A 24,975-nucleotide genomic window follows, 5' to 3' on the forward strand; every position below is an offset into this window, starting at 1 on the left:
GGAAAATAGTAATGGCTCAGTAATTGGTAGCTGTTGTGATTATGTTAAAATGACTGAGTGGTAGAAGAGACTCACTTGCTGGCAATCACCTTTGATATAGAAAGAGTGAAATCAAGGCTAGAATATGCACTGTGAGGTGGAGTCAGAAAGGAGTGGCTCTGCTGACCAAGTCATCAGGGTAAGTCTAAAAGTGAAATGCCCTCCACGTGGTTGGCCAGAGGAGAAGCTGAGGACCATCAAGTGATGTATAAACTGGAGAATTTACTTGATCCATAGGGCCAGGCAGCCTGGGGCACATAATTGCTTTGGCACCGCTAATGGCAAGAGTTCAGACAATTAAGTTGACTTTTCTTGGCCTGTGTTTTTTTTGTATGCGTGCAATGGGAGAATAAGGTTCCTACCTCTGTAGATGCTTGGGGGAAAAATGCAATAACACACATAAAACACTTAGAGGAGGGCCTCTCCAGTTAGAGGAAAGATTACTTGATGTCGATTAAGGGTTCAATATCCTTAACTATTATTTTGACACAAAAGCAGAGAGCTATGTCTATATTTAATCATGGAATGAAGGGCATGTGGGAAAGGACATAAAATGTACAGTAGTAGAAAAAGGGATTCAGAAACAGGTATTAGAAAGATAAAGGCAATTTAAAATAATTAAGCTGTAAAAAAAAAATTACTCCAACATTAAGGAGACAAAAATATAGTTTCCTGTTAAAAAATCAAAAACCAAAACCAGTCCAGCCTTGAAATTATCATACTGTTTCTGTAAAACAATTCCTGAAACACCATATGGAATTTGATTAACTTCAGCAAGCAACTATTGAGCACCTACTACAATGTAAGAGCTGAGATACAGTTGTGTGTAATCTATAGCCCATGCCCTCTACGACTGCAAGGCATATGTGATCTGCACACGGACAGCCGAATAGGCTAAGTGTAAAACTATTTTATGAGAGCTGAGAGGATAGAAGGTTCAGTTCTTCCTGTGGGAAGAGGAATGGGGAATGAGCTTAAAAATTTTCTCCAGGGTTTTGGCTCAAATGTCTACAAGATGAAGCAATTCCTATAAATAGATGAGCTGAGTTGTGTGTAAAAAAAAAAAAAAAAAAAAGAGTGGGGAGGGTTTGGAAAACTGGATAGTGCATGCCAGCTTAAAGGCATTCAAGTTCAAAGTCAAAAAAAAATTACCACGTATATTAACAAAATCATCTGAGGCCAGTCTGCAGCCTTTGCAATACACAGAGGAAGTACTATTTAAGTTAGATTATGAACCAGGGTTGCACATCATCAAGTAGAAAAGGGAAATAGGTGAAGTTCTAGAGTGGATAAACATCATTTGCCAAGAGCTAGAGATGAAAGTACTTAAGTACTTGGAATGTATACCTAGTGGGAGGTGGCTGAGAGAGTGAACAGTGAGGCATGAAGGGCGAGATCAGCCTTGATGATAAATGGCCATGAATGTAATGCTAAATTCAGTCTTTATCTTGAAGGCCTTAAGAACCACAGCGTTAATTTCTATGTATCCTTAACAGCATCATTTTAAGAGTTCAATGGTTTCTCAGGTCTTTCTGAGAACAGATTTACTATTATAAAAGATTCTAACCCATAGCTTTAAAATGGTCTCTGTCACTGTAAAATAGCTGATGGCATTTCCATGATGGAAAATATCTAAATTTTAAAAATCTATTGAATTAAATATTTGGATATTTATAAACATCTAGTTATTCATAGGATGGATGGCTCATGTCATATTATCCAAGTTCATGTTGAATTTTTCTCCCTAGAGTTAGAAATACAAATATATCTTTGAAAACTCACTCAATAATTAATATACGAATAATTTAACATTCTTGCATACTTCTATATAAAAAGCCCTGTCCTAAGTGCTTTATGTATATCACTTCATTTAATCTTCATCAAATTCTCATTGCTATGAGTAGGGTTACCCCTTTTACAGGTGAAGAAACAGAGGCTAACAGATAGGAAATAACTTGCCCAGGGGCACACAGCCAATAAGTGAACAAACCAAAGTTTTACCCAGGCAGTCTGTCACTCCAGAGTGTGCACTCTTAAAGTTGAGATTACATGTTCTGTATGAAGTGACTGATAGCTAGAGTTGGTCTTTTCTCCTATGTTTGTTGAAACAGACATTCCCTCTTTTAGGAATGTGGTAGACTCTGTCCTTCTCCTTGACCTTCCAAGGTCTTGTCTCTGCTTGTTGCATTAGTCTATTCTCATGACTCTTATTTATTATCGATTGTTAGAATTTATTTTATTCATAATGGCTTTTTAGTCCTGTCACATTTATTACTTAAGACAAAACTATTGGAGGAAAATGAATTTTCTCTTTTTGCAGTCCCATCCTCTTTTTTTAATCTACCACCAGACTTCTTTTAGAAACTCTTCCTTTGTCACAGGATCTGTTTGGCAGAAGGCTTAGACTTACTTTGACTTTGTCCCTACTTCTTCATAACAGAGAAGAAAATTCAAGTCCATCATAAGAGAAATCACAACATGAAATGCAGTGTTTAAACTCCAGAGTATTTTCTGTGATTATCTGCAACATGATCATGGTAACTAATCAGGATCCCTTTGTGACATGGCTAGTGTCACTTTCTGCATACTTCCTTCCTGCTTAGAGATGATTTTTAAACCAGCATTTCTGGGATACCACAGGAGCAGTTGTTATCTCAAATGACTGTCCACTGCCACTCTGTCAGAAAAATTATGCTCTTGGGTTTTAACATACTGGTAACCAAGTCAAAGATTCGGGATGCTTTGGAAGTTGGCAGTGTGGATGCGGCCTCTCTCAAAGAGGCCAAGATTTCTTATCAGACATGTGAGGTTACCTTTGGGTGAACACAGATCGTTTCCCAGAGCTCAGCTTATGCTGCATCTTTCCTTCACTGTTTCAAAGTGGCTAACAAATTTCTTCCACCAATATACCAACTCTTCTGTTGTTTGTTTCAATACTAGCTTCTCTGGAGCCTCAGGCATAGCACTTCCAAATGTCAGCAGCTATTAGCTCTGCACATTAATCTTTGTTTCTTTATTTCTCCTGAGTTGTCTGTATCTCTCAGAGGTGAGTCCAGGTGGCTTAACATAACATCGGGGTGTGTGTTGGGGGGAAAGTATGTATTTTCTCAAAATAAGGCATTATAGCTATCTTATCTCTCCTACTTGCTTGCAAAGTTTTTTGGAGCCCTCCAAGTACCTATCATAAAGCCATATACCTTGCTTATGATCAACAGAGGGCAAATTGCATTTTTAAAATTATCATTCTATTTATTTTAGTTTTCCAGGGCCTCCACTTTCATTTATAGAAGTGGGAAGCACATTTTGAAAGAGGGAACGTACTCTATTTCAAAATACAGTGCAAATATCATAACACTTCTTTTCAATGAAAACTTCCAAGTTAGGTTTCCCTAATTTTTGTTCCTATTATTTTATATATATAAAATGTGTATGTGTTTGTGTGTATGTACATAAACACACATACATCTGTGTGTATGCATGTATGCATCTGTGTGAATTGCATTTTTGCCAGTAGGCATATGAAGGCAACATTTCCTGAGTGAGGCCAAACTCTCCGTTTTCTCTCCTATGCCCAAACTCCATCTGAAACCATTTCATGCGTGAACTTCATAATCAAGTTGATTTTGTGCTGAGCAGGGGCACCATGTAACCAGGTTCAGTGGCTCTTTGAGGTCTGCAAAGAAGTATGTATAACAGAGTACACAGACTGCCTGCTGAAACCAACCAGAAATCTGATTTCATGATGCAAAAGTATTTGTTCAATTAATAATAATTTGCTCAAGTTAATAACAATAATTTATACTGTTTCAGAATCATGCAGAAAACTGCAACATAGTGGCAGGTCCTCAAAGGCCCCTGTCCTGATTAAACAGGAGCAAGAACTTGATTATAAGGTGAGGCTGATTGTTCCTCCAACTTCTCAGCTATCTTACTTGAATCAAACCCTGTAGCCTCTCTTATGTTCTCTTCTCAATCTGACATATTGTTAAGAACGTCAAACACAGTAAAGCATGGGGGAGTGCTTTGGAATTTGTAAAATACTCAGTGAATATAAGGTAAGGTTATTATTCGTTTTTGTTGGGGGAAAATGCTGGAAAAGAGAAATTAAACATTATCTTGCTTGGAATTTGCCAGGCCATTGTTTAACGATTACCCCTCTAGCATGGATTAGTCAGGTGAATTTTATTGCTTTTATTCTGATCCATCCATTGTCCCCAACTTTTTATAAAAATAGACCCTATTTCTAAGATCTACTACATTATGCTATAGTATAATATGGGATGTGAATGAAAGTTATACTATTAAGTAATAATAGAAGTGGTTTATGATAGATGCTTCCTTTCCTCTTTTATGTACTTCCAAACTATAAATTTACTTATCTGTGCAAGAAACCGTGTTCTCTCATATTTGAATTACTTAGGTTACAAAAAAGTCTTATGAAGTTACATGAATCGTAATTTATATAGTAATAAACAGAATCTGACTAGATATCTTTAATAATCTGTTAGTAATGATACTTGAGAGGAATCCAGGAAACTAGAAGAAATCAGTTTAGTATTAAAAATATATGAACACTTATATATAGTAGACTCTGAGCGATGATATAGAGAATGTTAGAATTAAAAGTACAAAATAAATTATACATTTCAAGAGAAATATGGGTTCATTACCTCCAAGTACATAAATTCTTCCGAACTGTAGATCTTCGTATATATTTTATTAAATAAAATTTTAAAGCTCAAAATAGTATATTTTCTATATGTGACTTGATAATACTAATATGCAGTAAGAAATTCTCTCTCTAAGCTTGTATGTTTACAATATTATCAATATTTTGTTCAGCACTTTTTCCCTATAAATAGTAAAAAGGTTGTATCAGCCCAGCCCACAAGAGCCTGTCAAACAATTCATACATATATATTTTTTGAAAGAATATATTTATTTTTGCTCTAAAGAGAGAATACCATGCATCATAGTTGCCTTTATCTCCCAGGGGGTGTATGCACTGTATCACATCCTTCCTATTAATGTTAGTAGAGGCCTCATTTGACCAAAAAAGACTACCTGTATTCTTTATGAAGGCAGTTGCTATCCCAGAGTATCAAGAGGTTGGAAACAGAATATCCAATGAGGCACCGTTCAGTTTTCTGTCTCCCCACAAACCTTCTGACTGCGAGAAAAATGCTCTCAGAGGTTCTTACCTGCAGTGCACAACCATCGGACCTGCATCAGGAGGGTTACAGGTTTTGACTCTCCGTAAGAAAGCTAGAAAAGGTGTTGGGTGTTCTGGAACACCGTGATCAGGCCAGGCGGTGAACTGGAATTGTCTTACTTCTCTCTTCTCACTTGAACCGTTCTGTGAAGTAGGAACACTGGCTGAAATTCTGTGTTCCTAGCCTCAGGTTTTCATGATGAATAATGACATGCAAGAGGTAACACAGAGATGTGCTATCTTAGTTCCTTCCCCCGCCCTATATCCTTTGGGAAGACACACTCTTTGGAGTTATAAACCTCAAGCTATTTGTAAATGACAAATATTTGCTCAGGAAGACAAAATTCCTAGGTGAGAAGCATTCATTTTTCAGGTTTAACTATCAGGAGCACTCCTGTTATATTTTACAGAAAGAACTAGTTCTTCTTCACCTATTCTTCATTTGCTGAGACTTTCATTCAGAGCAAGAGTTCCATATTTACTGATAAATCACCAGACAAGGAGAAAAATTGCTGAGCGATAATGGAAGAATTATTTCATTCTTCATTGTTGCCAGTAGAATCAAGATTTAAGTAAAGCCTTGAGATATTCGATTTCTCAAAAGAAGCTTTCTTTAAATAATGGAAAGGGGAAAGGGAGGGAAAAAAATAAAAAGCAAACCTTGTAAAGTGCAAACGTTCGAACACAATACGTGGCCAGCTCCACGGTATCCAGCAGCGTCACTTGGACAAGCCCATGGGTTTCTGTGCCTCTACTGGGCCAATACTGGTCACACTTCACCTAGAAGAAAGAAGTGACACATTCAGGGCATATCCTCATCAATTTCTCTATTAGTTTTACTTTGAGTTGCTGTTGAAGGAAAACAGCTTTTCTGCATTTCATTTTATGTTGATCTTTTTCTGGCGTGCATTCTTGTTATCCCAATATATGTAAATTGCTGCTCTGATGCCAATGTAAACCACATTTTTCAAACTGGTAGGAATACTAAGCAGTAACAGATTCAATTTTCCTGGAGAAAAATAAATTGCAGATTGTCGCTGAGTAAAATAAGGAGAGAGGTATTTGAAACTTCAGAGTACTTGAAAAGAAAACACAAATTTGTTCTGGGATAGACATTAAGAATCATTTCAGGAAGGTTACACTTAGGCACTTAAATGACATGGTGAGATAATTAGCGTTCATCCATCAAGGTTTAAAAGGCACAACCTGTTTCATCTTGAGCTATCACCATCTCCAAATACGCTTGTTTAAAGAAAAGTAGAAATAATTTATAAATCTATCAAAGTATAACAAACAACATAGAATTTTTTAATATAGGATAAATGGTATGTGTATCAAAAACAAATTAAATCTGTAAAGTCTAGGGGGAAAAGAGCTGTCCTTTAAAAAGTCTCAGAGGGTCACACAGTGACCCTTAGCAGTGGCAAAGTTTAAATAATTTAAAATCCATTCATTTCAGATGAATAATCTACAATTATTATGTGGAGTTGAACAACAAAAGCACATAAAAAGTATTCAACCCAATTAGTTCAACATGCAACAAAGAATAATTCCAAGTCTGCAGTAAGCCTCCAATTTACTAAACGTGTCCTTTGGGCATTAAAAAGTGTAATGAAAAATAGCAAAGACAACACTATATTTTCTAGTAAGACCATAGATCAGAATATATTTACCCTTTCTATATCACATTAAAAGAAAAAAAATGGGAGCAGTTCTTAATTGAAGCCAACGAAAATACATTTCTCTAGGTAAAGAAATCTAGTAGTATTTTATATTAGAAAGTACATCTTCTACTTGAAAAAGAAATATGTGAAAGTTACAATCTTTGGATTTAAACAAAAGCAATGAGGCATTATTACCATAGATACTAGAATTTTTTGGCCCAGTGAATAGAATTACTAGATAATTATTTGCTTTTATGTTGAATATAAATATTACTAGCATTCTGTAAATAATATTGTAATTTTCTGTTTCACACCTAAAGCATCTGCTGCTCAAAGGACTCAGCCTCTTTCTAGATACTGGATGTTCTGAAAAGGGAGAGGGTTAATCCTCTACACAATTTCCTAGACTAGATGAAAGAGAAGGTACAGTTACACAGTAAAGCAGAGACTGCATTCTCAAGCTTTGACTTCTGTGCCTTTATTTCAACTGTGAGACCCACACAAACATTATCTATTTTATGAAAAACAAACAAAAGTGGTTCACAGTAAAACGGAGACTTTGTGTCTTAGTAAGATTTTTTTTAAAAGACTTGCATTTTCTAGATGCACAAAATATTCTTCTGTTTTATATTTCTGCCATATGTTCTAAGTTAAAAATAACACAAGGGAAAGACAGTTCTTTAGGGAGAATATTGATGTAGCAAGACCAGGGTTGGGTACCTCTATATGTTCTCTGGCCATCCATTAAAACCCAAGTCGTATCTGGACAAACTTAGCAAAGGCTACTACCCTAATAGAGCCAACGCTACTTAAGTAGCCATAATTCAGATGGGAAAAAAATCACATAAATTAAGTCAAAGGCTCCGTTTTAAACCATGAAATAGATGTCAAGTTCATGTCTCGCTGCAAAAGACAAAAGAAACTTTGGAGGCCTCTTATTGCAGCATTTGAAGGGATGCCAGCAATATACTGAGTTTAGGAATCAAGAGAGAAACTCAAACTCATTACTTAACAGTTTCAGCTGGACATCAACCCTTTCAAATCAAAACCAACAGGTCAAATCCCACGAGGACAAACACCACTATGGCGGGCACAAAAACAGCAAGTTAATGCAACAAAATGAACTAGAAGGTCAGTACAATGTACTGAACCCAATTCAATGTAATTATGTTTCAAAGCTGGGAATTGGTTATCCTCAGACCTTTCGGTGAGATAAGGCAAAGGAAAAGAAGAACCATAAGCCAGCCTTTATGTGACCTCTGGAAAAATGACTCCATTATTGAGTGACTTTCCATCTACAAATCCACTCCATACCTAAGATGTAGGAAAACTTAAATTTATACTAATTATTCTCATACTTCTAGTAATAAGTTTGAGAACTGCAACTATTTTTGACTTAGACTCTGACGTCTTTAGGAAAAAAAATTACCACAAAACATTACTATAAGGAGTAAATATTGTGAACACTTTTAGCTAAAAGAATAAAACAAAAGTTCTTGTACTCATTTTAAATAATGTACTCTAACCTTACTCTTTACTAAAAGCAATCCTCTAAAATGTTTTAAGTGCAACTGTAGAAACTAGGAGCCTTTTTTTAAGAAGCCAATATATTTAAACATTGCCGTTTTTTCTCAGGAAATATTTCGCAAGGGGAGTTTATGAAAAAATAAACGTTCTAATGTATGCACACATGCACACATGCAGTCTCAGCAGTGGGATTAGAAGTGCTCCCTGAGCTCTCTCAACAGCTAGAGCGACACATTCTCCCTTCAGTAGCGAGGACCCCGGCACTTCTTTACTCCACCTCATTCTCTGAGTAGCCTGCACAGGTTTCCCCCAAGTTCTGAGGGCTAAATTTAAGGGCTTAGACTTACTGACAAATACTCCTTTAAGCCTTTCGTTTTCAGCCGTACACTAAACAAATAATTTCTGATTTTAATGTTAGAGAGCGAGTCAGAAGTCTAGTGAGGAAAAAATTAAAAAGGATGCGGGAAAATAATAGAAGTTATTTCTTTCTAATCAGTTAATGCACATGAACTAGCTCCATTTTCCTCTCTTGAGATGTTTTTTTGACAATAACCGCTCCCCTCCCCCACCATTATTTTCCTGGGAGAAAAATCTCAGAAGGTATTTCTAGAGAGTTCCTACTTGTTAGGCTTCATTCATAGAGCTGAGTGTGAGAGCTGAGACATGTATTTCTAGAGAGTTCCTACTTGTTAGGCTTCATTCATAGAGCTGAGTGTGAGAAATGAGACGTGTAGGAGGCTCCCCTTTGGGTATATAGAACGAGAAGGCCAGAGCTAGTGAGTAAAAGTACTGATTTCTGTCTTTTCTTATTTGATTCTGAAGTGACTACAAGTGGCCTTCAGGACTGATGCACGGAAGGTCAGGCAGTCTCACTGGTTGCCTAGTAAGCTGCTTCTCTATTTCCAGCACCAAAGCCTTGTGGCCTCTTCTATAAAATGGGAATGATTATCTCCAGCACGACAGGGCTATTGTAAGGCTCAAAAATCTTGCACCTGAAACTCTGAACCCAATGGCCAGCGCAAATAGGTATCCAATGGGAATAGTTGTTATTAACTATTAAGTAGATTATGTTCTCAATTTTTTGTGGTGGTTGTTATAAACATTGTGAATGTGAAAAAATGAATATGTTATTCATCCCAGCAGATATGTATTGAGGATGTTCTAGATGGACGGTAAGGTGTGAGGGGCTATGGGGACGGTCATAGTGAAAAACGCAGTCCCACCCCCAATCCATCAGTCTTATTGACTAAATATGGAGGTGTGTTTACATTTCCTGTTTTTTCAAGTAGGTAGTTGTGAGATTGCAAACAACTCCCTTAATGCACCTGGACCCCAGTCTGCTGTGAGAAGAGAATGTACTAGACTCTGAGGTAGAAAAGGAGCGGAGCAGAACTCACTACCCAGGCTCTGGTTTAGAAACATGGCCCCGTAACTCTACTTGAGGCCTAAACTGAATGAGACAGTTCAGATTCCTGGCTGAATTTGGGGGAGATATTTCTTTTTATTATCAGAAGGGGATTCCCCTTGTGTGATAATAACCTTTGAATGTAAGCTTTCATTTGTCTATAATTGTGGAAAGACCAGGTTGACCATCGCTACATGTATGCTATGGAATATTTTCTCCCTTTCGTGGCAAACTATTAAAAGCAAGTTGATGGAATGATAGAACATATTTAAATATATTCAAAAGAAAAACTCATTATTGGAAATATCTTGTAGGATTTGATCCAGCAGGTCTGCTGACTGTGCTTTGGGGGAAATGCTCTCCTTCTAGTTCCATTTTTACTTCCACATGGCTTATCTTGGACATCGCCTGGCACATCATGGGCACTCAACACGTGCAAGCCAACTTTATAATCAACTATACTGTGGTCTAGGTTGGCTTATTCTTAAATAGCCTACAACTTTATGAAAACAAAAGCTCCTCATTTCAATTTAACAAAGCCTTATTGAGCATGGCAGCATGGTGAAGCATCAGAATTCTAAATGCGACAAACCAATACCTCCAAAGGGTCCCAGCATCACTGAACCAAAATACATTTGCCACATGTTATTTGGAAAAGCATGCCTAGGGCCAGCTTATTTAGCCAAAGAAGGATTTAGAATAGACAATAAATGATACCTGGAAAACCATAACTATTGTTGAGAATGGCTGGAAATCAGTATTTAGTAAGTTTGGGCAGAGGGTTCTTCTATAAGGAGTGGACAGTATGTTAACATTAGATAATGCAAATCAGGGTTATTATTGGGAAAAAGGAAATGTTAACACACAACTATCAATACACATTTAATAAGGGAAGATATAATGAAAGTTTCAGATAAATGTTAGGATATATTTTAGTGGACAGAAGAATTATATGCTGAACTGTTTTTTCCAAAATAAGGAGAGATCATCTCAATGATTCTCTTCTCTTGCAGTAATAGTGTCATTCTCTCTACTGAACTAATATCAATATTTAGCTATATCTATTTTCAAACGGCAAAACTGCCTTGTTTGTGTATTTCCCCTTTTCATTTTCTCTTTGCAGACCACTATTTAGAGGAGAATCAAGGGCAATGGAATACTTGAAATGAGAGTGATATTAAAGCATTTGACTACCAGCATAGAAATAGCTTTTCATAAATAAAACCATAAAGTTGAAAAATATGATTCTCTAAGTAAACCAAATTATACATAAAACTGCTTATCAGTTCATTGAACTGTTCAAACACTTTCTAAAGCATTTAGTAATTTAAAAACCTGATATTCCCTTTTGTTTGATGTATGCTATGGACTGAATATTTGTGTCCCCTCAAAATTCATGTGTTGAAATCTAATCCCCTATGTGATGGTATTAGGAGGTGGGGCCTTTGCGAGGTGATAGGTCATGAGGGTGGAGCCCTCATAGAATGGGATTAGTGCTTTATAAGAGAAACCCCAGAGAGCTCTCTCACCCCTCCATCACGTGAGGATACAAGACAGTTTTCTATGAACTAGGAAGTGGCACCTAGATCTTAAACTTCCCAGTCTCCAGAACTGTGAGAAATAAGCTTCTGTTGTTTATAACCCATCCAGTCTAGAGCATTCTCTTACTGTAGCCCGAACAGAATAAGACAACGTGTCTGCCAGGGGTTAACAGAGGGAGCTGCCCTGAACTTTTCCAATGATTTCTCCCATTATATCTCCAGTGTCTAGCACTTTGTTGTAGCCAGAGGAAAACAGTGTGAAATGCCTCTCTTTCATGTCCAGATAGCACTTGGCTATCAACCCCTCCCTCATGGTTTGGGTCTGTGGAGTTGGCCCCTCAGCCCCAATCACTGCTGGCAGTGGCTGGGTGCTTCAGACAGCCTTACTGTCACCTCTGCATCTGTCTTTGTCTGCCTAGTGGCTGCCTGTGGTCCAGCAATGCTCCAGTGTCCCTGCCACTGAGAAATATCATTAGGTGACAAAGTTTCAATAAAAAGATAATGTTTGTATACCAGCCAGTATTGATACATTTCAAAATTTTAACACCCAGTAGAACTATACTGGTGCATACGAGCTGAATATCTGCCTTGCCTGGGCATAGAAATTAATCCACACTTCTCAAAATCTTAGAAGTGACTTAGTCCAGCCTGGGAGTGCTGTAAACATGAATGCGGAGAATAAGAGGGGCTTTGCACAATGTCGCTGGGAGCACAGCTGCATCTCCCCCACGCAGTCCAGCTCATTCCTTGGGCTGTGTTGCCTAATTCACTTGAATAGGAATGTTTTGAGCCAGAATCTGTAGGCTGCCATTCTAAATAGAGGAGGGGGGATGGGCAAAGAAGGTAGAAAATCCAGGAAGCGAACAAACAGTTAAGAAACTGGTGGGATTCTTTCTCTTTTATCTGACACTGTGTCTGTTGACAAGAGAAAACCAAAAGTGTGGAACTTGCCAGATAAGGACCCAAACATCCTTTAGGTTGCCAACATGAGTATCATTCTTTTTGTTGCCAGGGTCCTATATACATTAAGTATCCACCACTTTTCAAAAACAATCCCATACATCCGGCAGACTCCAAAGGCAATGTTTGCACTGCCGTCCCTACAGTTGCTGAAGGAAAAAGCAGTTTCTGTTGCCCTAGATAGGCAGTGCTTTAGGCTGCAGTTTGAGAAATTAAATGTTCAAGGCCTTTGGCACTTCCAGTTCTATTTGGAAAAGGACACAGACCTGGCATTTGGAAAGCATTTGCTCTCCATTAAACTTACCGAACCTTGACAAACCAGAAGGGCCAAGAATTAGTCTGCCACTGGCCAAGGCTGGGCCTTCCAAAACCGATAACGGCAATGAAAACAATAACACTGCCATTTATAATCTTCAACGGGATTCTGCCAACTTTTAACCCAAAAGGACCTCATAATCTTCAAAGAATCTCAAGATTTGTTTTACAGAAAAACAAGAAAACGTTTGATCAAAATCTCCTTTTTTGCTGTTTTTTGCCCAGAATTGCCTTCAGCCACAGAAGCAAGTGTGACTATGTCTCCAGCTCACAGTCACTCTCTGTTGGGGTAAATTTACTATGGTGACATTCGAGGAATGGAGAGGACACAGGAAGAGTGAGTGATCTTTAGGTCAGAAGTGCTCCACTGGCCAAGCATCAAGTTTAACTCCCTAAACTATTAACATAGTGTAGTTAATGCCAGCCTGGTGCCTTTGGGCTCGACAGCATCTAACCTCCATTCATTAGTACAAACAACCATATTTACTGGAGCAGGGATTTTCCTGTTCCTGGCCTAAGGTAAGTCATGATGCACAAAACATTTGCTCTGCTCTAGCAATGGATGCCATCAACTGGGTTGTCTGGTTCTCTACTTGGGAACAGAAAATGGGATTTAGAGAGTTTGGAAACCACGTATAGACTTCTTCACTTCTAATTCTATGCTTTTACTAACTAATCAATGTGGTCCACATTGGATGACAGTTCAAATCATGTCCCATATTTTGGGTGTCAAAATTTCACTCCCATCCTTGACATTTATAGCACTAAGTACCACCACAATAATCGCTCTTTAAGTGAATCAACTCCCACTATACAACTTGCAAGACATGAAGCAACAATAAGTGTTAACTATGGGAACTGACTGAAGGCAGGCTGGGAAGACAAGTGAAAGCCAAATATCCCTTAACCTCGGTGAAGCCATTTCACCCTCCAACAGGCTGCTCAAGAATTTGTCAGCCATAGGTGTACACGTTCCCTCTGTCTTGTATACCTCAAGATGGGAAACAAAGTTGAAGAGAAACAGCAAAAAGCAGATAGATAAAGGAAAAAAAAAAGTGAACAATCACCCACTAAATAATAGAGCTTCCTGGGCCAGGAATCACCTTGGCAAATCCTACCTCAGAGACTCCAATTCTTCAAGTGAGGCTTGCCAACCATGTGTCCCAGTTGCCCACAAATAACACCCTTGGAGTGGAAATCCCAGCTGTATACATTTTGCTCTCCTACCGGTGCTTCATTTTTTCCGAACTTTTTCTTCCCTCCATGTGGTTGCCCAAACCAATTCATGTGCTTATTGGCATGTTATGAAACATGGAAACAATTAGAGACCACATTCTGGGGCAGAAGAATGACTCGCTGCAGAATCAATGAACTCTGCAGAACTTGAGAGGACTTGGCAAAAAAGATGGAAACTGTGGAATAAAACCCACTAACTGTACCTCATGTCACACAGTATACAAGGCTTTAACCTGATCTGTGCATTTTTAGGCAGCAATCAAACTTTACCTTCAAAATCTCTAGTTTTTAGCTTTATATATATATATATTTTTTTTTTTTTTTTTTCTAATGAAACTCAAAGAAAATATTCAACTTACACATTTTCTCTTCAGGGTTGATAAGTGGTGAACGTACAACCGTGGAAACAGTCTCCTGATTTAAGTTTGGGATTCTTTCAAGGCTACATTTGAGGGAGAGTGATGGCATTTGAAAAATCAAAGAACTTAAGTTTTCAAATGGCCACCTTAAGCCCTAAGCCATACCTCACACTTGTAAAGGGCTTCTTTAGCCCTCCAAACGCTAAAAATGGTCAATTCTCTAACAAAAGACCAGTGAAATGTCTAACACATGCTAATGAACCCAGTATCCTCTTGCTTGAGTGAATTCTTCTAACTCAGCAAAGGTTACAAGCCCTGCTGCTGTATCAACCACAGAGAGATGGTGAGAGCGAGCCTTGGTACAGTAGAGGGTGGGAAACACAGGCGGTAGGTTTTAAAGGGAGAGTTCCCAAGCATCACCAAGTAGAAAAGAATGAGGAAGGAGAATGAAAAACTGAACCAGAAGGAAATGCGGTTATCAAGAATATATTATATTTAGTGATAATTATTACTACATGGAACTCGTGTTGACATTACTCACTATTTTCATACTGTATTGCTTCAAGATATATGAAAGTAGCAGCCAGAATGTTCTATTGTGGTCTTTTTGCAGACTGATTAACACATTCCCTGTGTCAGGGTCTCCATTCTGGAGATGCTGTCAAAGGCAAGTGCAAAAGAACCCCATGTTCTGAGCTACGCTCTCCCCTTGACTAGGATGCACGGTTGTGCCATCCTGGGAACAGCGGGCACATTTCGCCACGTGCAGTGACTCTGAGTTTGGTTAGGATTCATTGTCAACCACAGAGAAACAAACTCATTTCATTTGGGAACAAAAATTGAATTATTTGGAAGCCAGCTTTAGGGGAGACTAAAGCTATAATGGTAAAGCCTCCAACTTCTCTATCTCAACCAAAAAATAATAGTGTAGACTCACTAAGCCACCCTTTCACATTCCTTGTCTCAGGCAATACCCACAATAACCCTTTCATGTAATCCAACAAGGAGAAAGGAGACTTTGAGGGTCCCGCAGCTTGCTCAATGTCTCAGAGCTAGTAGGCACTAAAGTCGGGATCTAAACACAGACATTTGACAGCAAGGCACCCCTACTTGGAACTATGTCAGGTAGCTTCCTCTAGTGGTGGTGCCCCCAGGGAGTTCTGTGTAATATCATGCTATCTTCTCTTCCCTTTCCTTTTCCTTTCTCTTTCCCACTCCAGTTAACAGGTATTCCTGCCTACTTGTAATACACAGAAGTGTTTACGCACACACACACACACACACACACACACACACATACACCTCTTTTTATTTTTTATTTTTTTATTTTTTCACCTCTTTTTTTCAACAAGCCAAGGGGATGAATATTATTTCAGGAACCTGAGCCTTCATCAAAATAATGAAATTTCAAGCTTCAGCCCTTGGAGAGGTGATTTGTTTAAACTACCTGGATCTCCTCTCTTTATAAGAGGGACTACGGGCAGTTTCTAAGTAAAGCCAGGCTAGTTCATATGTCTACTTTGAAGTTGGCTGCTGGGATTTGAGAACTCATTGAGTCCCCAGGTCAGCCCACATAACTCACAAAGTTCCCCAAGTATGGAGCTGTATATTTCAGCAACAACTAACCACTATTTATAACACTGTTTTTATAGCAAAATTTAATCTATGTTCCTGTTTTGAGAATCCAGGAATGCCTTCCGCTTCCTCCCTGGGACTTCGGGGGAAAGAGCAAGTGGACAGGGGAAAGGTGGGGTGGTAGGATGTGAGGCAGGAAGATGAAGAGGGGCTGAGATAATTTGGAGGACCAGGGCTTTGTTAGCTCTCTCTAGGGCATTTGGTCCCTTATTCTCAAGTGTTCTAGACTGGAGAACAAAGGGCTTTTTGGGCCTTGGGGGTCAGGGTTCATTTGTATGATTAGGTTGATGATGGTTGAGATTTCTAAATATTGGCTTACGCAGGTCATCATAAGTTTGGGTACAGGCTGAACCACCTCAGAATAAAAATCACAAGACAGCACTTTACTTGGCCTCCTCAGGTCATTTAACAAAGGAGAAAGCTAACTTGCAAGAGCAAAGTGTAATTAATGAAGAGAGCAAACAGAGGCTCATTTAGTAACTTCCAAATAAGTTTCTCTGTCTGAGGTGGGGAAAAAAAGGTAGCCTGCAACATAAAGATAAACTGTAGGTATTTAAGTCACAATGCCTTCCGCCAAGAATTGCTCATTACCATCAGATGTTGCACTGGCAGTGGGGCCAGTTAGAACTAATTTTATTATTAGAAGCAATTAGGGAGAAAAGGGGCAGAATTCCATTTGGTTATTTCAAAACAAGTTTCTGTGCATGGCTTAATGAAGGCCTGCAGTGTCAAGATAAAAATGTGTGTTTAACTGAAAACAGCTTTTGCAAATGACTGCTTGTTACCAGCCGGTATCTCCAGGCAGAACAGTCCGAGTAGCTTGGATTTACTTGCGCGCTGTAATATAACAGTTCAGCTGTCTCTGCTTCACAGAAGTGTTAACAGACAGTATGTCCTGGTGGGTAAGCACAGATGTTGTGGAGACAGGCTGTCTTCAATACCTCACTCTGACCTTGGTAACTGAATGAGCTTAGGTGACCTTCTGGAATGTCCTGGCCTTACTCATATATAAAGTGGAAATCACAGAAGTGTTTATCTCATGGGTTGTTGTAAAATATCAATGTATCCAATACATGTTAGGCATTGTTAGAATGATTAACGATTATATCCAATAATTATTTGGGTGGGGGATTGTTTTTAAAGCAAAGGCTTGCTAGATAGGGGTTACCCTGAGTGCAAGTCAATAATGGATCTATTTACATCCATTTTGAATGGCATTTGCATGTAAAGTATAACACAGAGACGTCTTCGCAGCCATCAAAGTTTTTATCTAAATTCTTTTCAGACAATATTTCAATATTTCTGTAGAATTCACATTTTGAAAAGACCTGATTGCTTTTTAGGTTTGCTAAACAAGTTGTGTACTATTTCTATTGATTTCCCAGCTTTAAGGTAACAGCTGGGACTTTTTATATTTTCCTAAGTCTGAGCTTTTCCCTTATGAATCTCCTGAGCAGCTTACAACTCCTCTCTCATATACATACTGGGGCTAAGAGAAACTGCCATGTATTGAGCTTAGGAGAACATTAAAAAAATCTCAGCTGTCACACAACAAATGGGGAGTTGGGCTTTGGCTTCCTTCTAAATATCCTTTTTGATAGTACTGTGACCCCAGTGAACGAGCCCTCTACTGGTGGTTTCAGACTCTGCCCCGAAGGCCGCATACAGTGAGAGTATGTGCTGTCTGTCTTCAGTGATTTGTCAGAGACTTACTTGTTCCTTAAATTCTCAAGGTTACAGATTGATTTTCATCAGATGGCTACGATATTCACTTGGCATATTCACTTGGGAATATGGCATCCTGCTTACCCATTATGTTCTAGTTTTGCAAATCAAGAGCATTTAACTAATGTGCCGTGCTCCATAATATTGGACCCATATGACGAATAAAACTCCTTTCTTGGACCTTACTAAGCAATGACTCCATTATTAAAATCTATTCATTTTGGAGAAGGCTAAACTAACAAAATGCCCTCTACACATTTATGTGTTTTCTCAGCAGTGTATTAACCAACATCATTTTTTTGGCTGCCCTGACTTAATTTATGCTAATTTGAATAATTTTTAAAAAGAGCCTCTTTCACAGAATTTTAGATTTTGCACTGCAGATTATGAGAAAGAAAAAGTTGAAAATATTGGGAAGTACATATGGTGGGATTCTCCCCCAAAGTCTGTGTGTTCTTGTTCAATGGGGATTTTACAAAGATGTCCAAGTTAATATTTATTTTTTCTAACCAAGTTGTCTACTTCTTTGAGTGCTATTTTTTTTTCTTTTAGTGATCACACACATCGTAACATGAGAGAATTTCCTTTCTGAAAGATTCAAAAGAATGTTAAAGAATGGTTTAATCTAAGTTGTTGATGCTCATTCACAATTAGTGTCTATTACAAAATCAAAGCTTAAAGACAGGTTAGATTATGACCAGAATAAAATATGCAATGCAGGAACTATCTGAGGGAAGATTTTAAGAGGAAGAAGGTAGATATTCATCCTTACCCTGGATCGTTCTTCTAGTTTTGTCATCATAACAACTGTGGCACTCCGTTGTTCCCATATCATTCTCCAAAAGTCCCCAAATGTTTCGGGGAGAGATCCCTGTGTTGCAATATAGGCATTTTGTTTCCTATAGCCATCTATGTAGTTAGCATTCACATAGTCACTTCCTGGGATTCCTGTAAAACAAGGAGTGTTATTCAATGAGGTGAACATGTCACAAGAGGAAACAGCCTGGGACATGCCCTAATGACAATGTTATATTAAGAGGAGTCACACTATATTAAAGTTTGGGTTTTAAACAAGATTAAAAATAGGTCTCATTGGGACCATTACATTAGAGTAATGCAATGTTTGTATTTATAATGTGACAAGGTGGACTCCAAAGAAAGAAAAACACAACCGATTGTCCATAGAATGCCTTTTCTCTCACACGCTGTCTGTTTTCTCCATTGCATCAGCAAAATATAGCTTGCAAAGGAGGATAAACAATTATCTGGTCACTTTCCTCACTCATTCTCTTCTTCGTTCCCAGACAAAAACCAACTAAAATAATGCCTGAGCCTGAAAATGCAATATAGGGTGGAACATGTCATAACAGTGAAAAATTCTTTCCAGATTTAGCTAAGAGGGAGCTCATATATAAACTCTTTTAATCCTCACAACAACTCTGTGAAGTTCTGTCATGATATTCCTTTCACAGAGGTGGAAACCGAGGTGCACAGAGCTTGCTGACGTTGCTGGAGTCTGGTTTAATTATAGGCAGGCAGTCTGCTACATCTGTGTCTTAACCTCTGTAGGGTACTGCTTCTCGTTTAAACCTCAACGGGTTGTTTTATCACATGAATCTCTCCTTGGATTATGACAACTGCCTCCTAATTGGTTGTCCCGCTTCTGTTTTGTCCTTTGCAGTTTGTTCTCTATCTAGTATGAGAGCAATTTTTAAAAGTATATTTCAGACGCTGCAATGTCTCTTCTTCAAACCCAACAATGGCTTCCCCTTATACTTTAAATAAAATCCAAACTCTCAACAATGGCTACAAAACTCTGTACTTCTCCAGACTCATCTTGTCCCACTCACCTCCTCGCTTTCTAAACTCTAGACGCTGGCCTGCTTCTAGATGCTGGCTTTGTTAGAAAACATTGCTAGCTTAGTACCATTCCACATCCTACAACACTCTCTGCCTCGTTCCCGTCGGAAAACACTCAGCCTCCATCTCAGCAGGCCTGCCCTTGATACCCTGGGACCTAAGAACCCTCTTGGCAACTCTTTATATGACTTATTACACGTTGAAATTACATATTTAGTTGTTTGTTAACTTGCTTATTGCTTGTTTTATGTGCCTCTAGACCACATCTCTTTTATTCACCTTTGCTATCCCTAGTGACAAAAAGAGCAAATTATGTGCCTCCGTTCCAACATTTAATAAGTAGCAGAGCTGTAATGTAATACAGATATTCTGATTAAAAGTCTAATATTCCTTCAGCACAACACCTTTAAAAGGGGTATAGGGAAGTTTGAGTTTCTTTCAAGAAGAGTGGCTGGAATGATTAAGGAAATCAAAGCTATTCCTTATGAGAAAGGAATATATATTATAACCTGGCAAAAAGGTAGGGGTTGGAGATAAGAGCTGCCCATAAGTGTCTGAAGAGAGCTTGAGGTTTACTATGTTGAGACCCAAGTCTTTCAGTTCTGAAGAATGTAACTACAGAGAGATGAATTTCATCTCCAGCATAATAAAAGTCAGAATCAGAAAGGGGATAGATTTCCTCCAGAGGTAATGAGTTGCCTATCCCTGAAGGGGAACAAACACTTTACAGGGAGGTAGCAATAGAACCTGTACATGGTCCCTTCTTACTTTGGGAAAATATTAGTCTTGGATTTATTAAAAAAAAAAAAAAAAAGAATATTTTCTTTATAATGGAACATATGTTCCCAAGCTAAGATTACTCTATTTCACTGATTGCCACTTGCAATTACTTTGACTGCTTTTCTGATTCCAGTTGTAAAACTGATCCTCTCAAGAAAAAGTAATGAAAGTCAGATGGAAACTGCTGGGCTCCAAGATGAACACATGGATATGGAATACCACCAGCATTAGTGAAAAGCCTTTTGAGCAAAAACTGAAATGCACGGTTGGTTGTAACATTATTCATCTATTATAGCTACTCAAGAAGCAGTTGGGGTTCTGGCAGCCCTTTGTTGATAAAGATCCTATTCCTCCCTGACACCAAATTACTGTAGATTCAAAGGACAGTTTAAATAAAGTCCTCAGGTTACAACCACTGGGGAAGCACGCACATCTACATGTCCACAGGATTTGGTTCTGAGCCACCAATGAGTCTATTTTATAATACAGGAAAAGCCCACTTTAAATAATTTAATTTAGCAGTTAACATTAAAGAATTGATAGAAAGAATTCTGGCTAAGGGCCTCACTCCGCTACCAAAATACAGAAAACTTTTTTCCAAGAAAACTCAAAAATGGAGAAATCTGGTTTAATGACTCAGAAAATGCATCAGCTGGGCACTATGCCATTTTTCCCTCATCAAGGATGGTAACAAATGTGTCTGAACAATGCATCTGAGGACAGAGGAGGTGGGCGTGAGACTCACATCTAAAGGAGGGGAATCAGACCTATCCTATATTCTGGCATAAATTTTAATCAGTTATTATGTAATGGTTTTTTGACATATTGCTCAAGTTTGAACAATAAGTCGTTATATTTTAGGGGGAATAGGTTGATACCGAATAATGGTTGCATTTTCCAGGGATAAAAATACAAAAATTCTGCCTGAAAGCTATTAGGCACCTGGGATCCATACTGTATCACCAAATACTTTAAGAATTTGGGACTTGATATTCTGGAAAGAAGAGAATTGAAAACAGTAATTCAATACCTAGGAGAGCTCATTGTTAGGCTGAAATTTATATCCTGAAAATAGTGTGAGGCTCCTCTTCTATTTTGACACTTGTCTGTAAGGAGGTAGTACCTGGAATAAAAGCCTCCTGGCAAATCCCTTTACACACTCTGGCAAAAAGACACTTCCAGTAAGTTCTCTCATATGTCTTTTGCAATGTGGAGATGTGAGAGATGGCTGTGTTCTCTAGAAGCTCTAAGGCCTAATGTGTCCTATATTCATACGACCCAACATAACAAGCTGTGTAGAAAGAGGAATGAGAAAAGATCTGAGAAATGGTGGTGGCTTGCCCTTCTAAAAAATATTAACCCCATATTGGAATCTAAAATTAAAGAGCAGTGTATTTCAGGTAGATGAGACCTCGACTTTCAATGCGATATATTTAGAACAATTTTTCAATCAACCCCAATGGAAAAAAAAAAAAATACTATGCTGGCTTTCCACTAATGCAACACTAATCAGCATGCACTACTGATCCAAGAGAAGCGTGTGAGAATTAATTGAATTCTTCTGGGGCTATGATGAATAGAAATCTAAGTTAAAATGCAGAACTGAAAGAATATAGGATTACTATAAATTAGCTGATTGCTTTTATTTCTTGGAGTCAAGGAGACTTTTGTCCAAAACTATGGTAATGGTGCCTTGCCTTTTTTTTTTTTTTTGAGTGGCAGGAGTTATTAAAATAACAAGATCATAAAAAAGATGTCTGAAGCTCATCATAGGCAAAATCTTAGGATTGGCCCTGCTGTAGGATTGTCTCTTGGACAGTTGGTCTTAATGTCATTGTCCAAAAAAAACAGCTTAGATCTAAAACTTGCTCTTCCTAGGCATCCATGGCTTTACTTCATTTATAAAAGTAAGTTTTCATGATTTCCTATGTATTGTTTCATGTGTATTCTCCAATTAATAAGTCATGTAAACAGTTCCGACACCAATAATAATTGTTTATCATTCTAATCTTATAAGTGAGAATGCTGAGGCTAGATCTTGACTTTATATTGTACCCCACAATATTCCCCATTCCTGTGTTATAGTCTATTTCATCAGTTAATGGACTGTTATTTCTTGTGGTGCTTAAAATTATTACTTACATGCTTTATACTGGGTCTTTGTGTTTTGGGCAAACTAAGAGCTGTAAAACTCAAGCCTTTAACAGATATTGTGATGAGGTGAATGATTGGTAGAACTGTGCTTCTGTGCTCTTCATGCACAGCAAGCCATAGCAAACAGCTATTCAAACAGGGATGGGTCAGGTTTCGGCTTTCATTTTATTCACTGGGAATTGCCAGTTACAGCTTTCAGTGGAAAAATTAGCCTGGACATGAACTTTGGGCTCCCCTGTTTTTCTGTCTGAAAAACTTTGAGAATTTATCATGAGTTCAACATGCAGGGGTAATGCCATTTTTCTTCATTTAAGCATGGGATTAACACTTTAGGGCTTCATAATAACGTTCCCCTGTGTGTTTGAATATTAACAAAAGGAGAGGAATCCTCGGAAAGATAAAGCTACTAGGTTTGAAAGAATATTCGTGATGAATAATTAACTCATACTGAGAAATGCTTTAAAACCTCGGAAGCATGTTGAAATGTCAAAGAATACACTGTCTGAGCTGTTTTGTCAAGACTGGGTTAAAATAAGTTTTTATTTCCCCTTGTTAATTTTATGAGAACTAATTGGGTCATGTGGGTCCAGTTAAAAAAAATAGACAACTTGCTTTGCATTAGCTTTTTCAGGTCAGCAGATAATTTGATTTGAAAAGATTTCTCTTGTCGAGAGGTGTTTATAATTATAAAAATTTAATAATGAAGGCCTTACGCTCTGATGTTAAGTGAAAAAAGCAGGACCCAAAATAGTACATGAATTATTTTATTGATGTGAAATTAAGTAATCGTAAGGGGTAAGTGTGTACTTTTGTGTCACTCCACACTGGAGGGTAAATCATATGTGCCTCTTGGAACAATACTAAGCACATGCTAAGGCTTTAGAGAAATTGACCAGGAAACCAGAACTCCAGTCTAGGGCAGCATGCTGGTAGGTTGCTCTTTGACATTTGGGCAGTCCGTTCAACTTGTCCAGACCTCTGATTGCTTATCTGCTAAACAACGTGTGTTGGACAAATTGATTCCCTCAAGTCCCTTTGAGTTCTAAAATAAGATGTCTCTCTGTGGTATTCTTAACCTTCTTGGATTCGGAAATCTCTGTGAAGTTATTTTAAGATAAATAGAGGCTTTGTGGCTCTCAGATTAGGTAGGAACATGCTCTGATGATCGTTCAAGCTGATTCCTATTGCTTCTACCTCTGATGAGATGCTGAGATGAGATTTTTTTGGTGTGATTGATACTTCAAACCTTGATTAGAACCTGGTGGGGTAAAAAATAAACAAATTCAAAAACAAGAGGAGGGGGTAGGACTAGGCTAGTACGCAGTCTATTCAGAAAAAGCAGCTTTCCTTGAATTGTGGAGGCGAGAATGAGTAAGAGGCAGCATTAGAGGGAAGGCAGAATGCCATCCAGGGCTCCAGAAGACAAACTACTACAGCATTACAGAGCTGGAGATAGACCTCCAGCTCACTGGCTGACTCTGTTCCAACTTGCAGTGTGGCATCAAAACTCCAGCACTTTTGTTTCCTTTCACTCTGCAAACCCTTTGTAAAGTTTGTGTCAAAAAGAAATTGTTTTCTTGGTAAGCCAGTTTATTCCCTGTTGTAAGATGGAAGTACGCAGGATCCACTAGAGCACAAAAGCTATCTTTTATTTAGTAAATAGCATCTCCACCACTTCAATACACAAATAAAAAGAAAAACTCCAACAACAACGAATTGCCAGTTACGACCTAGATTGTAATTTTTACAACTCACAATGCAGAAAAAATTGTTTACTTTGTTTGCTGACACTGGCAACACTAGAGAACAGAAAATAGAAAGATGAAATCCAATAATAACTTACTAGTAAATTTATTTGATTTCAAGGGACACAGGCCTTCTTTCTCCTTCACTTCCACCATGGCAGCCACCCACAGCTGCATCAGAACTAGCAAAACAAAGGGTTCTCTTCGCAACATACCAGAAAAAACAAACGCTTCTTGCAAAGGCACAGTGTATTATCAGCCAAGGTCCCCCCGGATGTGACTGCAGTTTGGCAAATGACCCTCCATGTTTCTACCGTATGCAGGACGATCTTTTTTAGAAGCGTGTGTTGCTCTGTGGGCACTGCAGCTCATCACCACAATGAGTTAGTGGAATGGATACCTTTCAAAGAGTTTGTGAACCCAGCCTCCACCCTCTCAATGTTCTACGTCCTCCGTTCTCTGGTTTTCTATTCCTCAGCACTGCTGAGGAGGCTGGGTTATGAGAGTGGCTACAGAGAAGGATGTGGGCGATTGGATTGTCTTTGAATGCATTCTAAGATTAGCTACACGTGTTGGGGACTTATCAGCACTTGTGACAGAGGGAACTGATTTCTGGTTAGGGGGCACTTTGCCCTGAAATATAAAGCAGACTTTGGGCCACTGAAGCATGCCTGTTCAGCCAAGTCACAGAGTTTTGGTCTACTTAGCTTATGTTAATAAGGATGCAATTATTGTAGGGCTTTATTCAGCAATGAAGTAGTCAAAATGAAATGCAGAGTATGACGACAGGAGCTCTGTCTGTAGGAAACTCTCAGAGC

At 38.4% G+C, this 24,975-nt stretch overlaps 1 protein-coding gene across 5 annotated transcripts in view; it reads right to left on the minus strand.

Moving 5' to 3' along the window:
* The window catches only part of PTPRD (protein tyrosine phosphatase receptor type D), a 2,148,784-nt gene that overhangs the window by 41,310 nt on the left and 2,082,499 nt on the right, over positions 1-24,975 (minus strand). For all 5 annotated transcript variants that reach the window (XM_082470803.1, XM_082470804.1, XM_082470805.1 and 2 more), the window contains 3 exons: positions 18,391-18,566; positions 5,912-6,031; positions 5,241-5,395 (listed from right to left, as the gene is read on the minus strand). In XM_082470803.1, coding sequence (XP_082326929.1) covers positions 5,241-5,395; positions 5,912-6,031; positions 18,391-18,566 — 451 coding nt within the window. The remainder of the gene's footprint in view (positions 1-5,240; positions 5,396-5,911; positions 6,032-18,390; positions 18,567-24,975) is intronic.

The sequence above is a fragment of the Balaenoptera physalus genome (genome assembly GCF_965194825.1).
Source record: "Balaenoptera physalus genome assembly, chromosome: 7".
NCBI lineage: Eukaryota > Metazoa > Chordata > Mammalia > Artiodactyla > Balaenopteridae > Balaenoptera > Balaenoptera physalus.